Source organism: Callorhinchus milii, unplaced genomic scaffold (assembly GCF_018977255.1).
Source record: "Callorhinchus milii isolate IMCB2004 unplaced genomic scaffold, IMCB_Cmil_1.0 Scaffold2, whole genome shotgun sequence".
NCBI classification, from domain to species: domain Eukaryota; kingdom Metazoa; phylum Chordata; class Chondrichthyes; order Chimaeriformes; family Callorhinchidae; genus Callorhinchus; species Callorhinchus milii.
Genome location: NW_024704743.1, coordinates 94,875,469 through 94,887,633, shown reverse-complemented (window position 1 = coordinate 94,887,633; position 12,165 = coordinate 94,875,469). Strand labels below are relative to the sequence as shown.

General features: G+C 38.8%; 1 protein-coding gene across 1 annotated transcript in view; it reads right to left on the bottom strand.

The window, feature by feature from the left end:
* Positions 1–12,165, bottom strand: part of LOC103175158 (nuclear matrix constituent protein 1) — a 105,495-nt gene that overhangs the window by 67,259 nt on the left and 26,071 nt on the right. Inside the window, exons 10-13 of the mRNA XM_007887969.2 lie at positions 6,574–6,719; positions 4,703–4,862; positions 2,445–2,456; positions 177–373 (exon numbers count right to left, since the gene is read on the bottom strand). Coding sequence (XP_007886160.2) covers positions 177–373; positions 2,445–2,456; positions 4,703–4,862; positions 6,574–6,719 — 515 coding nt within the window. The remainder of the gene's footprint in view (positions 1–176; positions 374–2,444; positions 2,457–4,702; positions 4,863–6,573; positions 6,720–12,165) is intronic.

The following is a 12,165-nucleotide window of genomic DNA, read 5'->3' as shown; positions in this document are numbered from 1 at the left end:
CTCTCACACATTTAATGCTGAGCTGTGCTTTTCAGAGAATAACTGGTACCTTCCATTCACCTGAAATCTGCACTCGTCAGATTCAAATCACCAAATAATAATAATCTTTGCACTTTTGATAACTATCTGCCTGGGGTTTCATTAGAGCTGAACTGTCTCCAAGGTGACATGCTTGCCAACAGAGTGTCAGAATCCAGTCAACCTTCTCTGGTGGGCTCAGCAGTCCAGTTCCTGAGCCAGGCAGATCTACAGTACTCCAGGCCACTGGCTCATTGGGAGGACTTGGAGGGGCAGACAAGTCAGTGCGGACAGGGAAGTCACTGGGGACAGGGATTCTTCCCATCCAGTTCCATAGTGGGTAAGGTGGACAAACCTGAAAAAGTAGCAGGAACGTTTACCAGACACTATTTTCAATGGCAAGCTTTGGAGTTTTAGCTGGTTAAACTCCAGCATTGCCCCAATAGACACGCTGGGATCCCCAAGCATTGGCTCTTGCCAACCTGTGCCTAATACTCTCCTGAATTAGGTAAGTACCCTACGTCGCTCCAGGGAGAGTTTACATAATCCGTTCCAGATACAGGAATTTCCATGTACAGGTGGCATACATAAATCTTTGTCTGCTCTAGATACTCTATGTTGATGGGTTTCCATACTTATCAGACACGTGATAAGTATGGAAACCCAGTTAACTCCATGTGCTTTCAGACTACTGAAAAGAATGGGAAAATAATCAATCTAAAAAAGTAATGGAATGTCATTCTCCCTTCACCTTGTTTATTTTGAATCTCTTAATAAAAAACAATATATTGTTATAACAGCACATTTGTAATTTAAACCACTGAAATTCAAGGAGGAGCTGTATGGATAGTGAGACTTTAGCTTTGTGCTTTTATTTCTTTAACTGATGTTTCAAGTCCACTAGAGGCAGGTTATACAATATGCTTGTTTATAGTAGGATTGAGGAGGCTACTACGAATTACAATGTCAGCTTTGTCAAGTCTTCAAAGCTAAGTTAAAGTAATACAGAGCTCTGCACAAACACACTATTTTAACCAGTATCCAAATGCCAGTTAGTTTTTAATGTTAGTAAACAGACAAGACTTATTTCACTAATATTAAGCATATTAAGGATGATCCACCACTTGCCAAAGAACTTTTCAGACTTTGCATAAAGTTTACTTAGCACAAGCTGCAGTTTTAGTACAACTGGTACATTAAGCAGAATATATACAACACTAGGAAGCATAGTTTCTCTCAACTTGAATGACCACACAACTGCTTTACAGAACTACCCCACAAGTGGATTCATGCTGAGCTGACTAACGCAAATGTCGCCATGTAACTGGATTATGAAACATGCAATTAGTTACATGAACAATGAGTCAATTATGCAATCATGTAAATATAAACCATGTGCTAACACGTGTGGATTATGCATCATGTGTAAAAACATTTATAGGAAATGTACTACTGGTGCCCTTTATTGTGTAATTAACTACTAATTAAAAGACAGTTTTTAATTACATAATTAATCTATAATTTGCATTGTTTAATAATACAATTAAGGATGTCTGTAAATCCCTTGGTGTTTTAACACTTGGTGCATAATATACATTGTTTACAAATAATGCAAAACACACATGACATGTAAGGGAGCCCACTCTCTATGATAGTTGAAACAAAAAGAATTACAACATGACCTCTCAAATTCACAATGTCTCTCCTGGTGCTTTGAGATGTCCTTCCAAAGTGAAAGACGCTGTATCAAAACAAGGATTATTATAACATGTCATGATGATATCCAAAAAAATAGATAGTTACTAACTTCAGTTCATGATTTTAGTGTTTTCACTGCTAAGAGACTGGAGATCCATAGAAAAGTGAATGAACTATATAAGTTCTGCAATAGTATTCTAATATTTCTTTGATTAAACTTAACGTGGAGCTATTATCCTATTTGCACTTTCAAACATCAAAAACCAAACCAACATGCAATCCTTGTGCCTCAATTAGCATGGATTATGATGAAGAAATGGACAAATTCACTGTAGAGGTTACTGTTCAAGTTTAACTTACAACACACTATGTGACCATTCATTCTTTCACTGCAGTCTGGTGCCAAATTGCAGCAGCAGCAACTTGAAAATGTGCCAAAATGGCACATACATTAGGGGATTCAAAACTTGATCCATATAATACCATATGGAATAATCATCTTTGCAAGGCTTTGCACACAATTACTTATACAATTATCAATGTGATAATTCAATGAGCAAACCAGAATCTATCCAAAGCATTGGCGCTAAAAATATCATTTCCATTGATGTCAAAACCCTTTCATTTGTACCTAGGCTTGATTATGCAATGTTGCTAAAATACTATGTTGGAACATACAGTCCTGCACATATCTTCACAGTCACCTTCATTTAACCTATCACCAATACGTCAATGCTAATCTGCAAACAAAAGACAAAGCCCATAGGGTTCATCTTCCAAATAGTATTTAAAAAATCACAACAGAAAGTAAATATGATAAAGTATGCCTATGTATTCACTTTGGCTTTCAGTAGAAGGAAATGGAATAAAATTGACTTATTTCAAAACTGTTTGTTGCAAAATAAGTTTCACTAACAAGAGATTCCAATAATATTGAACTTCCCATTAGAAGTAAATCTTTAGTCTGTCCCATACTTGTTTCTCTCCCAAATTTCTTTTATTTAGTTTATTCATTACGTAAATCCTGCACTTCAAAGATAGGTAAACAATCTGTATTTCAATTCAATTGTAATTGAAATGTGTGAAGTGTGCAATATTGAATGTGTATGGAGTAAAACGTAATCTCTAAGTTTCTGGTATTATGAAAATGGCATTAGCAGGAGATCACTAAATACCATTAAATAGGCTTTTACCTGTTTTACCATCCTGAGGAAATTTCAGCTACTCAGTTTCCTAAATCTGACTAATGCCAATATAGGATTCTGATACCACAAAAAATAGAAGTTATATTTGTCTGATCTGAAGATCTGACAACATAACATCAGAAATGTCAATTTAGTTTTTGTTTTATTGCCATTGCACAAGATGTGTGTGTGTGGGGAAGGGGGGTAGGAACTGCACCACATTTTTTAAACACTTAATAAAAGAGTCTGAACAAAAATACCCTCTTCTATTCAGAGATTTGGTCTAGGTTGCCCATAATGTAACTGAGTTCATATTCAAGATGCACTTAATGTGCAATGTCAGGATTGTTGTACTTTAATCAGTTATATATCCATTTACATAAAAAGCGAATAACACTCTTTATAAGTACAGGATTCCGGCGTTTGTATTCTCCAACTGTAGAATTGTTGACTCTCGAATCTTTTGCACTTCAATAACCCATTTAAAGTTGTTGCACAGAAATATCTGGCGGATTGAGCTCCACTGCCTCTTCATCTTTTGAACTAATGTATTCTTGATCACCGTTTAATGAAACTATATACCACATGGAGTTTCCACATTAGATAAGCAATGTGAGTCTCTCATCAAGCAAGTAGCTGTGGCTGTTAGTAATCTTTCAGATTCAGAGTTTGATACTAGCAGGCTTTCCGATTTAAATAAACCCTTTTTAACTATAAAAAATTGACACGACATGATGGCTAAAAAAAATCTTTTTAAAATTTTTATGTTTCTCCAAATCCTAGTTGCTGTGAAAAAGTGAAACATGGTTTGGAAATATAAAACATTAACTGGTCACTGAGGGGATCCAATTTACAGCCTGTGGAGACAACTCACATGGCTCACTGACACTGGCATTATCAGGTTTGTGGAGGGCACTCACCACAGCTAAATGCCATAAGGCAACAGAGATTTTCAACTGATGCAAATTAAGATATTTATTCCTCAAGCACAGTTTAATCTATAGTGAGCCCTGTTTACTGCTTATTTGTATCCATAGGCACAGCCACTGTCCAGAAAGAATACACCACTCCTTACTTTACTAAAGAATGATATTTTTAACCCTTTAAAGCTTGATTCACAATTCTGCCCAAGTGTATCAAACTATTCTGATTTTTGATATTCAGGCAGTACTGTTTATATTGAAAGCAAATTTATTATATTAGATCTCTTCAATTCACCAATCTGACATAATAATATTCACCATTATGGAAGCTTGATGACTACAATGGGATGCCCAATTTTATACCTCAGCGATTGATACAACCTTCCAATAGTTTTCGACCGTGCCTTCAGTCATCTTCCCTCATCCGACCTCCTTGCCCTCCACCCCTCTCTGATCCCAACCCGCAGCTCAGGCACAAACACTTCATTGTCCAGCCCCTTGGGACGTCATCCCGATGTGAAATACGCCAGGTACAATGCAATTTGATCTTGTTTTTAGTTGCTTTCTTGGACAGATCAGAAAAATCGTCATGAAATTTAGGCACTGGTGAAGCATTTCTCATTGTAGACCAATCATGAATCATCCATGCAGACATTCAGTGTTTCAGCAAACCACCTTCTCAAATAAGCACAGTGCGGTTACATAAGATAACCTTTTGGGAGTGCAGAGAAAGTAGGTGAGAAGCTACATCTACATAAGTTACATAAGAAGTGATCGAAATGTAAAGCATCCACAATGATCTCAGACCACAACAGTATTAGAGAAGCATGAACAGTATAAACTATTAATAAATATCATAAATGTTTGATTTGCACTTACTTTCATTGCTTTGAGTGTCTCATTCCTTTGAAGCATCAGTTTATGATATTCTTCATTTATAATCTTCTGCCTCTTTTTAGTATGTGCAAATTCTTTCTCCAAATTTCTGATGGTGCTTTGAGCATTCATGAACTTGAATTCAGTTGTCTCAAGCCTTCGTCTTAAAAGGAGGGACACATTACCACAAAATTAAATTTAGAAATGGTTGTCACAAATTTGCAATAAGAAATGCAATTCTTCAAAATATGTCAAGATATTTATTGCAATATTACGTCAGTAAGATCTGAACAATAAAAAAATGTAAATATACTCTTTTGCCTCGACTATGCCAATGCCCTGCTTGTCGGCCTTCCCAACACTTCTCTCCACAAACTGCAGATCACCCAGAACTCTGCAGCTCATTCCTCTCCCGCACCAAGCTCTGTAACCCCATCACACCCACCCTCGCCTGGCTCCACTGGCTTCCCATACCTCAGAGGAGCAAGTTCAAAATTCTCGTCCTCACCTTCAAGGCCCTCCATGGCTTTGCCCCTTCCCACATCTCCGACCTGCTAACCCCTTATCAACCTGTCCGTTCTCTCCACTCAGCAGGCTCCGGCCGGCTCCATTTCCCCCGCCCATTGGTGGTCGGGCTTTCAGCCTCTCTGCCCCGACCCTCTGGGACTCCATTCCCTTTGCCTACATTCCAAATTCCCTCCCTTGCCTCCTTCAAGGCACACCTCAAAATCCTCCTCTTCCACAGTGCCTTTGGCTCCACCCTCCCCAAACCCCACTCCCCACCGCTCGGATCCTAATCCCTAACTGTTCAGCGCCTTGGGACGTCCCCCCAACACGAAAGGCGCTTTACAAATGTAATTTTGTATTGTATTTACACTTTCTGATGATTTTATATTTTGCAATTGTTTTCAGTTGAGGAAAACCAGTCAAAATTAAAAAAAATACAAAATAAAACATACATGAGGTAAACATCCGATTCAAGTCCTGTTCACTAACAGACATTTATCATAAATTAATAAAGAAAATGACAGATTACTGATCTCAATACATTAAAAGCTTCCAGTGAGTGAGCTTTCTCTGCTATAGAATGGTCAGACTCAGCCACTGTCAAGTGCTCTGGATGCTAGCCCGTGTGAAGGGCGCTAAATAAATGCAAGTTGTTGTAGACTATGCTATAATTTACCTGCTGGTACTGTACTAACTGCCTGAAATGGCAGTCTGGTGTCCCATTTTCAAGCACTACTATCCTTTATCTAGTTAAGCAGAAAGCTCACATAAACCTTACAGCAAGATTTAGATAGCAGTTTAATTTCTCAGGGTTAGCTCACATTAGCCCTGGATGAACTCCTAGGATGATTCAAAGCATCCAAAGCCAGCTGTTTTAGTAAATATTGCTGTTCAAGACTAGGTTCTTTTCCATAAAGAAGTCTTAAATTTCAAGTCACTGAACAGTGCATTTATATAGGAATCCTGAGTGAAACCCTGAGAACAAATGATTGTTGTGCATTAAATGACTGAGTTACATTATGCCCTTTCAACAACAAGCTGTAAAATGGAAAAAGGAAAAAAGCTTTCACACGATCCCATTCTTCACTTGGTAAGTATGAAAAGAAAAAAAATGCAACTGTTACTTTATGCACGCTTCTGTCTGCAAATTTAAGTTACAAGTTCCCAGAAATTAAATGCAAAATTCTCTTACAGCAATAGAAAATGTTGAGGCAGTACTCATTATACAGTATGTCAGATGTAGTACCATATTCTAAATTTCATTGATATATTTCTCAGCATTTCCTTCCTGGACAGTGGGAAACCAAAACATTATTACAACCATAACATAAAATCATGCACTGAATCAGATAAACATGCAGACTTACTTTAGTTTTTTAACCATTCCGTGGGTTTCCCCTAACTGTTTGCTCATTTCAGCCGATAACAGTTGTAATTCTTGCAATTTTTCCTCTAGAAACTTAATTCTGCGGAGGCTATTGTCAAGCTCTGTGGAAACCTTTATAAGTTTTTCCTGCGGTAGAGCAATAAAAAATGATCAGCATTAATATTACAGCGCTATAAATAAATAATATTCCTTAGTTTAGGATCCAATATCAGAAAACACAGAAGTTTTGTCTACTGCTTAAGAACATAAGTGGGATAAACTGACAAACGATCATTTGGATCATCAAGCTTCTTCTTACACAGGCTACATAGAATTACCTCCATCGTAGATTTCACTCCACTTATCAGTTAACCTAGTTCTGCATTGTTGCCCTTGCCCACTCTCCAGCAATCCTGTAAGACTGGGATCCAAGCAGAATGGGAAATCAACCCCTTGTCCCACCACTTCTTACAGTAATAATAATATAATAATCCTTGCATTTGATATAATGCCTTATTATGGTTCAAGATGTCTCGAAGCGCTTCACAGAATACACTATAAAGTGAATTGACTGTATAGTTTGTGGGCGAAAGTACTACACTACCTAAAGTACTACACCCCTGAAACTCGCATCCCAGAATCACAGCCTGAAATCTCAATGCCCAAAACCTTCAAACCATGGAATCTTTAGTGAAGAACATAACTGAAGACAGATCTTTGAAATATACACATAAATTCCCTTTTTCATGCTGTTAAATGATGATTGTCCCACAGTTTGTGCCCCAAACTGTAGTACAAAATGACCAATGTTAGAACTCCTTAAGTCACATGGACCAAAAAGCATTCTCCCAGTACAGTTATAGTAAGCAATCTATTGATTAATTAGATGTCAGCACAAGGCTGTTTTGTAATTTGTGGGCAATGTCCACTGGGGACTTAGCTATGTCTTCCTGAATTAATTCTATCTGTGACTCTTTATATCCTTTGACAGGAGACCTTTCAGCTCCAGAAATTAATAATAATAATCCTTGCATTTGATATAGCGCTTTTCATGTCTTCTAGATGTCTCAAAGTGCTTCACAGAATATGCTGTAAAGTGAATTGACTGTATATTTGTGGGCGAAATGCGGCAGCCAATTGTGTACAGCAGTGTCCCACAAACAGTCTTGGATTGAAAATGACCAATTTATTATTGTTTTGTTTTTTGGAGGGATTATTATTAGGCGTGTGGAGTAAGGAAACTTACCCAAGGTTTCGCCCTGCCTGAAACGATTAGTAATGCATTTTAGTGTTCATTGGCTACAGCTCTAGAGTTGAAAGTGTAACTTATGGTCAAGTAACGTTTTAATGTTACGCTGCCATCTGCACTATGAATGAAACTCAAGGAATGACGCTGACATTGAATACCATTGATATAAAGTGTTGCCCTATATGCAGCAACAGATTTCACATTAACAAATTTCCGAGTTTTTTTAAATTTCTTTCTACAGTCCAGAAGTATCACAGAAGCTATTGCTCACAAGTCCACATGTCACAGAGCTGCAATGAGCAAAAATTATTCTGTTCAGCACACACATTAAGAAAACTCAGAGAACTCTTACATTCCCAACAACTAGTTAAAGTGTCAGAGCTCACAGTCTGATATCTCAGGAATGGCTTGAAGAAAGTACAGGAAATACCATTTAATTTTATAAAGGGAGAAAATACTTCTTTTTAACTAACTTTTAAATTGTTGATCTGTTTGTTCTTGTTTTGTGTATTACAACAACTGGTGCTATGTGGTGGCATTCATGCAGGATTGTCTCAAGGCACTTCACAGAGATGGAGTGGTGGAACCTGAGCAGGGTGGAAGATAAGGGGATAGGAGAGCGGTCACCAGGGGCAGTGAAAGAGAAGCTTTCGGAAGGCTTCTGAAAGCCGAGAGAGAGAGACTGTGGGTGGAGGGATTTAGGGAGAGTTCGAGAAAGTGGGGGCAAGTTGGCTGAAGGAAATAAAAAACAAATATAATAAAGCATTAGGCCATTGAGTAAGCTTTGGTGGATCAGTCCTTTATTTTGCTATTTTTACTGAAGAAACATACAAAAGTATTAAAATGTCTATATATAATATATAGATAGAGATTTTAACACTTTTAGGACATGGAGGGCACTATAAAATCATGATTTTAATACTTTTGTATGTTTATATGAAACACATTTTGTATGAAATTTTAATATTTTTGTGTGTATGCATGTAGAATATTTTGGAAAAAAGTCTTAACATTTTATATCACCTATATTTTGGCAGTCAACACTGCTTACTGAATTGTGATGGGAATACAATATAAGGTATATTTATACAGCATCTTTCACACTGGAAGGGCATCCCAAAGTGCTTCACACTGCTGGTTGGGCACCCGAGCTGGAAAGTAGGAGCTGAAGAGGATGGGGAGGGAAAATATGACCAAAGCACAATGAAAGAGTTACGTTTGAGGCGGGCTTTGAACATAGAGAGGGAGGGAGTGCATCAGGGGACTCAGATGGAATTAACATCATTATTCCCATCATTAATCCATAAATTTACTGCTACGATCACTCAAATCCACAAAGGACAGTCTGCGCCTGCTAGTCCTCCGCTTGTTACTCTTGAGCTTCCTCGCTTTCTCAGATAATTCAAAAGAAGCTATGTGCAGCACATGCCAATACAGAAGTTTTGATCACTCTGCCAAAGTTGCACCACTTTACCCACAGTTCGTAGACTTAATTTTTCAGACCATGACTAAATACTGTACTCCAATGTTAGATAAGACTCAGAGACAGAGGAAGTTGTAGATTTCCCAACTTAATTGGCTTCAACCATCAATTAACTGCTTTTCCAACAAAGTGCTTGGAAACCGCTGTCAGCCAATTGTACTGCTGAAACTCTGATTTTTTGCAGTCATTATTCATGTGGAAATTTTACTGACGGGAGCAAAAGCATCTTCAGGATTACGCTTTTTTAAAAAATAGCCTATGATGCCATAAATTATATTACTTTATTCATCCATTGCTATGAGGGAGGGGTTTAGTAAACCAACAGATTCACTCAATACCAGAATGCTTCAGTGTTTGCAAAAGTGAATGGAAGTCATATTCATGATTTATACAGGTCACTCTTTACATTAGTGCCAAGATGGGTTGAGAAGTCAAAGCCATTTGCAGTGACTCATTGGTTCCTCAGTCAGCAATTCATTAAACTCTATCAAGATCCCTCAAGTCCTGGCATTGGGCTTAAACCAACAATAGTCTGACTGCAATGCCCCCCAAAAAATGAGACTGTCAGTTAATTGTTATTTGGTAGCCATTTAAGATCATCACTGTCCACAATTTCCATGCTTGGTGAGAACAGGCAATAATCAGTAGACTCACAGCGTGCTGTAGCTTCCGTAACTAGTTTCACTTGAGTTTCATTAGTTCCTGGGCTCTCCCTCAGACTCACTGAACTACCGCCTTCCTCCACCTCCGCCATATTGCTGCATTCGACCGTATCTTACCCCAAATGCAGCCGAAAACCTTAATAAAGTGTTTGTCACCTTCTGCCTGGTGTATTCAAACACACATCTTGCCGGTCTTTCCAGCTCCACTATTCAAAAAATTCAGCTCATTCAGAACATGCTGCCCATATACTTACCCGGACCAAACTCCGTACCCACATCTCACCAGTTCTGGCCAGGCTCCACTGGCTCCCCATCACCAAATGGATCGACTTCCAAGATCTTCATACTCGTGTTCAAATCCATTTACTCCATGGCACCTCCCTACCTCTCTGAACTCCTCACTATCCAATCCACCATCAGACGACTCCGCTCAACTGGCATCGGCCTCCTGCTTGTCCCTCACGCCCTCCACTCCACCATTGGAGGTCGTGCTTTCAGCCACTACCTCTTGAAACTCTGGAACACTCTCCCTCAATCCATCCACCTTACGCCCTCTCTCCCCTTTTTTAAAAGTCCCGCCTGAAAACCTTCCTTTTCAACCGTGCTTACAGTCACCTCCCCTCCGCCACTGTTAAGCGCTCTGAGACGCTACTCTGCATGCAGGGCACGATACAAGTGCAAATTGTTGTTGTTGGAATAGTTTTGCCTGACATCATTGTGTTGCAGTACCTGAAGGAAGGGGAAACAGGTCTACGGGTGAAGGGTACTCCACAGGAAAGAGTACCTGCTGAAGTAAGACTACAGATTCTCCTATCTGGATCTCACTAATAATCTTGGGAAGCTGAAACTTTCATGTGAAGCCAATATAGAGCTGTGCCAAATGGTGGCAGAAGTCTTAGGGTATCCTCAATGGTTAGCACCACTCCCCTAAGACTATGAAGGACACAACTGCATTGAATTTATTTGTAATGACCTGTTTTTCATCTTCCACTGGAAAATGTAAACATCATTCAAAGTTTCTTAGGTTGAACCATTCCGCAGGTGATGAATGTTTTGTTAAAAAGTATTATTAGTTTTATGTGTTTCTAAAAAAGACTGAGAAAAAAAGTGCAAAGGTGATGGGAATTGTATACAGTTGCTGGATTCACAAAATGTTGTAAATCGTACATTGTGTGAACAGGCACTAAGAACCCATTGTACAACAGAGCAACAACTTATACAGCAACAGGCTTCACTCTCTCACTGGTCAGCTACTCGGTGCTTTCCCCAAAATTTGATAAGTAAATACCCAGTTTGGAGGATATACATAAACTTCTATCAATTTGTCACATATGCAATGTAAAACTACATGTTGATAGATTGTGTTGGAAATTGCAAATCAGGGAAGATGGTGCTATGGTGCGGTTACTGGCAAGTTCTCCAGGACGCTATCTGCGTGAAGGGCACTGTATAAATGCAAGTTGTTGTTGTACATTATATTAGCTCAGTTATGGATTATTTAATTTACTCTGTGATCATTTTGCCCTGAGAGATATACAATCATAATCTGTAGCCTTACAGAATTCACCTGCCTTTCAGCAGGTACCTTCTCCTATGGCCCTTCACCTGCTCCTAATTTAATTTACACAGCTCAACAACAACATTTATATTTGTTTCATGTTGGGAAGACATCTCAAAACGCTCACACTGGAAAACTTAGCTGAGCTGAGGGAGCTGAGGGGAATGGAAAGAAATATGTGACCAGTTGGAAATATAAGTCTTGAAGCAAGATTTGAAAGAGGGGATGGACGGAGCCAGGTGGAGTGAGTCTGGTATGGAGATCCAGAGAGCAGGGGCAGAATGACTAGGAGTTCACTTCCCCAATAGTGAAGTCGATTGAGTGAGTGACATGAAGCAGATGAGTGCTAGGTGAGTGGAAAGAAAGCAGTTAATAATAATAATAATAATCCTTGCATTTGATATAGCGCTTTTCACGTCGGGAGGACGCCCCAAAGCGCTTCACAGAACATACTGTAAAGTGAATTGACTGTATATTTGTGGGCGAACGCGGCAACCAATTGCGCACAGCAATGTCCCACAAACAGTCGTCGATTGAAAATGAACAATTTATTATTGTTTTTGTTTTTAAAGGGATTATTATTAGGCGTGTGGATTAAGGAAACTTGCCCAAGGTTTCGCCCTGCCTGGAATTGAACTCAG